At 41.9% G+C, this 5000-nt stretch overlaps 1 protein-coding gene across 1 annotated transcript in view; it reads left to right on the top strand.

The window, feature by feature from the left end:
* Window positions 1–5000, top strand: part of LOC143302234 (uncharacterized) — a 16350-nt gene that overhangs the window by 8178 nt on the left and 3172 nt on the right. Inside the window, exons 2-3 of the mRNA XM_076616813.1 lie at window positions 2783–3101; window positions 4489–4724. Coding sequence (XP_076472928.1) covers window positions 2783–3101; window positions 4489–4724 — 555 coding nt within the window. The remainder of the gene's footprint in view (window positions 1–2782; window positions 3102–4488; window positions 4725–5000) is intronic.

Genomic DNA, 5000 nt, shown 5'->3' with positions numbered 1-5000 from the left:
TACTACTTATCATTATTATTATTATCTATTCATTCTTCAAAATAAATTTTCTCTGCCTGTAAACCGAACACTTGAAAAAAAGATCTCTACCCATTCGTCAAAGTTAATCGCTGCACTCAGCTATCTCTTTCTTAGCATCTTGTCATTCGGATGAGACGATAAACCGAGGTCGAGTTTGCCACACGCACTTGGCGCACTGAAAAAGAACCCATCGCAACGACGGAGATCGTTGCCCTCTGGCAAAATTCTGGAGAAGAAATCCACTCTGATAGGTACACAAGTATATTATGCATGTACTCAAGGCCCCACCGAGCTCGTTGGGTTATGCTAATGGTCAGGCATCTGAGCAGAAGATGTGGTGTAGCGTATATGGATTTGTCCGAACCCAGTGACACTTCTTTGAGAAACTGAAACTGAAATTGTAAATGTTATTTTTCATCCCTCTGAAACTAAAGCTGTGTGTGTGCATGTGAAAGACTAGTGTGTAGATACTTTGATGTATCTCCGCACAACTGAGATTCATCGCTATATCAATGCCTTTATGATGATGATCGCGATGATGATGACCATGATGATGATGATGATGATCGTTGTTGTTGTAGTCATCATTACTATCATTATCGTGATCATAATCATCATTGATATTAATGAAAATGAAATATTATTACTAATACCAATACCAACAATAGCAGCATAACGATGACAACGATAATTTATTTATACTGTGCCTTTCATTAAAATACAATAATGCTCTTGGCACATTCCACGAGTAAAATATAACATAAAAGAAACACTCTACATAAAAATCACAAACACATGTAAAAACAATCGCCAAAACCATTCCATGTGAACACGCATACCCAAAAGCAGAAACATGACCAAATATTATACTCCTTTATTTAAAAATACAAAACAATCACAAAAAAAACAAAAAAAAACACCACATAAAATCACAAACACAGAAAAAAACGCCAAAACCATCACATGAACAACCAGCACCCCCAAAACAGCGAACTAGGCCACGCACACACACACACACACACACACATTAGTTTTATGATAAATGTATGCATGTGAATACAGGCATGTCGGACACACACACACACACACACACACACACACACACACACACACACACACACACACACACACACACACACACACACACACACACACACATCAGTTTTATGATAAATGTATGCATGGTAATACAGGCATGTCGGACACACACACACGCGCGCGCGCGCACAGTAGCACCATCAGTATTTTTATTGACTCACTTTTGTAAACAAGGTGAATCTATGTTGTATACAGTTGTTCGGTTGTGTCTGTGTCTGTGTCTGTGTGTTTATGTATATCTGTGTGTTCATGGTTCTCTGGAAATACTTTGTCTGCCAATACCAAATTTGGCTTAAACATTACAGGGGGAAAAAAATCTTCACAGTCTTACCAATATAGGTTGTTAGCTTCCCGAATTAAGCCGTATTTCCGGATTATCAATGACTTATTTTGTTGAGGCTTGTTCCAGATTCCGAAAATATCATATTACTGCTTGTCAGTTGCCGGAACATTGGTAATGCTTGGTAAGGAGACAGCATGACCTCGTTCTTGTTCGCAATTAAGAAGAAGAAGAAGAAATACAAATTCTGGACAGAAGACAAACAGTGACACAAAATACACCATCGACGTGTTTACTGTATATGAATATTCTAATGTGGACACTGAATTGACTACAATGAACATAAAGAAGAAAAACTGAATTGACCGTTTCTCTGGGTTTCGGTCAGCCTTGTCTAGGCTGGTCTGTGCAGGTCTCGTTTTTTTTCTTGTTTGCAATTAAAAGAATAGAAACATAAATTCTGCACAGAACACCTGCAGTGACACTAACTACATCATCATCGTGTTCACTGCATATCAGTATTTTAAAGTGGATACTGAATGAACTACAATGAGCATAAAACAGAAATCGAATCGACTGTGTCATAGTTTCCTGGTGAGTGTAACTAAACCTGTCAAACATCTATCTAGATCCAGAGAAAATGACTAACTGTTGCAGGGTGCTTAAGGCAGCGGCAGCGGACTTTAGATAATTTCTTAAATGCCCGAGATATACCAAAATTATATGATTTAAACAGCGTCATCACTTCTAATACTACAATCGATTTATCATGCGTAAAAAAAAGCATACTTAAATGTTAATATTTGAACATCACTGGTAGATCCGCAATAGCGCTGTGACTAAGACAATTTCTTTCCACCCGAACATGCTTGGTTCGAATCTGCTCTCATGCCTTTCTTTCCGTCCCGAAGCTTTATAATTACAAATTATACAGAACACATTTCAATGATTAAGATATTTATTTATTTTATTATTATCATTTTTTAAATGTATCACAAGTGAGTCATGAAGGCCTAGCCTCTTTTGTTTTATTTAGTGTATGTTGTTTTATTTTATTTTGTTTTTACTGCAACTACTACTGCTGCTGCTGCTACCACTATCTATCTATCTGTCTGTGTCTGTCTATCTGTCTATCTGTCTGTCTGTCAATCCATCTGTCGATCTATTTACCTATCTATCTGTCTGTATCTATCTATCAATGTGTCATCATTCTAACTACCTGTTACCAGCAGTGCTGGCACATGGTGCTATGTATGTATGTCTGTCTGTATGTATGTATGTATCTATCTGTCTGCCCATCTACCCATCAAAATACCTTTCGCTCATTCTAACTAAACTGCCTATCTGTCTGTCTATCATCGTTCTAACAACCTGTTTCACCAGCGGTGCTGGCGCGCGGTCGCCACGGAAGCGCCAGAGAAGGATCGCGCGGCAGACCACACCACCTCCGGTACAACGGCATCGGCTCGGGACGCCACGACGCGGCGGTGACGCTGGGCGCGTTCAGTGGCGACGCCCGCCCGCATCACCGCTCCCTGGGCCGCCGGCCCGGCCATCACCGACGCGGGCGCCACCACCTCGGACTAAGCCGGCGACAGCGCTTGGGAGCGACGGGATATGGAAGCCACGGTGCTGGAGCTCGCGGAACGAACCGAATGGAGCAAGGGAGCAGGACCAAGCCTGAAGAGCCGAACTTTAGAAGGTGAGTTCGGTGGGTTACGGAAACAAGAACATACCCAGCATGCATCCCTCCCCCCGCCCCCCATCACCCGGAAACGGAGTATGGCTGCCTACATGGCGGGGTGAAAACGGTCATACACGTAAAAAGCCCTCTTGTGTGCGTATGAGTGAACGTGGGAGTTGCAGCCCACTGCGAACGAAGAAGGTGAGGAGTTATGTCCTACTGCTACCACTGTGTTACTGCTACTGCTGTTGCTGCTACTACTGGTGGTGGTGATGCTGCTACTGCTACTACTACTACTACTACTGGTACTGTTACTGTTGTTGCTACTACTGCTGCTTTTTCTGCTGCTGCTACTACTAACACAACTAATTATGATGACCATGATAACGATATTAAAGTTAATATTGTTTCAAAAATACTTTATTTTGTTGTCATGATTATGATAGAAATAATAAAATACTCATGATGATGATAACGATGATAAAAAAAAGAGCTGATCGTGGTGGTGGTTGTGGTGGTGGTGGTGATGATGATGATGAAATGATGAAGATGATGATGATGATATATAACAAGAAGAATAAGAATGGTAAGAATGATGAAAATACTGAGAAGAAGAAGGGGAAGAAGGAACATATATTCAGCACTCCCGCTCAAATAGAACTCAGATTGAAAGCGTTTAACATGCGTACAAATATATATGCTGTTGTTTGTTGTTGTTGTTTCTGTTGCTTTAGCTTGTAGAACATTATTGGATGGAAATGATGCGTTGCTATTTGGTATTTATTTATTTGTTTGTTTGTTTATCATTTATTGATTTATCTATCTATCTATTCAGTTAGTTAGTTTTGTTTTTGAGGACGTCAAGCATACTGCAGCATAGGGCTTGATAGTTTAGATTATCTTCAACAATCTTAAGAGATCTGAACCGTTTTGCCTGACTGAGCAATGATTAAGTAGCAGTGACTTCCGGGGAAAAAAAAAGAGTATAAAGAGGTGTTTCAAGTCTTAATCAGTGTCCATAACAACATGTCCGAAATCAGTATCCAGAACAACATGTCCGAAATCAATATCCAGAACAACAGAACAACATGCCCTAAAACAATATCCAGAACAATCAGCCAAACACTGAGGAAAATGAACTGAAGATATACTACTCTAGATTAGAATGTGTGAGTTTTCAGCCTTCCAGAGTCATTTCCCTTCTTTTGATAATGCCATCAGTGACGTCACCATGGACGTTAGCGCTACGTCCCAATGCAGTCAAGAGGTTTTGAGCTTTTCTAGACGGAAGAAAGAAAGAAGGAAAGAAAGGGAGGAAGGAAGGACAGAAAACTAAACATTTCAGACAACCAAACCACATTTCGGACGCCCGTAACCTGACCATACTTTTTTTCCCCCCGGTCAGAATCCCTCACCAGGAAATGATGCAGCGCCTGCGAGACGAGCTCCGCCGCCACCACCAGGGGTCGCGCCGATCCCCGGGGTTCAGACCTGCGGGTCAAGGCCGCGGTCAAGGTCACGGTCAAGTTCAGGGCCACCGCCTGAGCCTGCGGCAGTATGGCGGAGGTTTTAGCCGCCATCACCTTGGCAACGGTCGAGGCCGCATGCGGGGACGTCACCATGAGAGAGGGATCGGTAGAGGTGAGTTGTTGCGGCGAGTGTTGCGAGACAGAACACCTGATCAGTTCAACAAAAAAAAGATGCAAAGACTGATGGGTGCCAATGAATGACTGACTGATTTGAGGTTGGATGAAAAATTAATGATTGATCTAGCAATGGGAGGAGAGACTGAATGCAGGTGTGTGTGTGTGTGTGTGTGTGTGTGTGTGTGTGTGTGTGACAAAGATGGAGAGAGAGTGAGTGTGTGTATGTTTTTGTATGTGTGTGTGGGAAAGAAAGAGAGAGAGAGAGAGAAAG

Source organism: Babylonia areolata, chromosome 29 (assembly GCF_041734735.1).
Source record: "Babylonia areolata isolate BAREFJ2019XMU chromosome 29, ASM4173473v1, whole genome shotgun sequence".
In the NCBI taxonomy this organism is placed as follows: Eukaryota; Metazoa; Mollusca; class Gastropoda; order Neogastropoda; family Buccinidae; genus Babylonia; species Babylonia areolata.
This window is presented reverse-complemented; position numbering and strand designations above follow the sequence as displayed.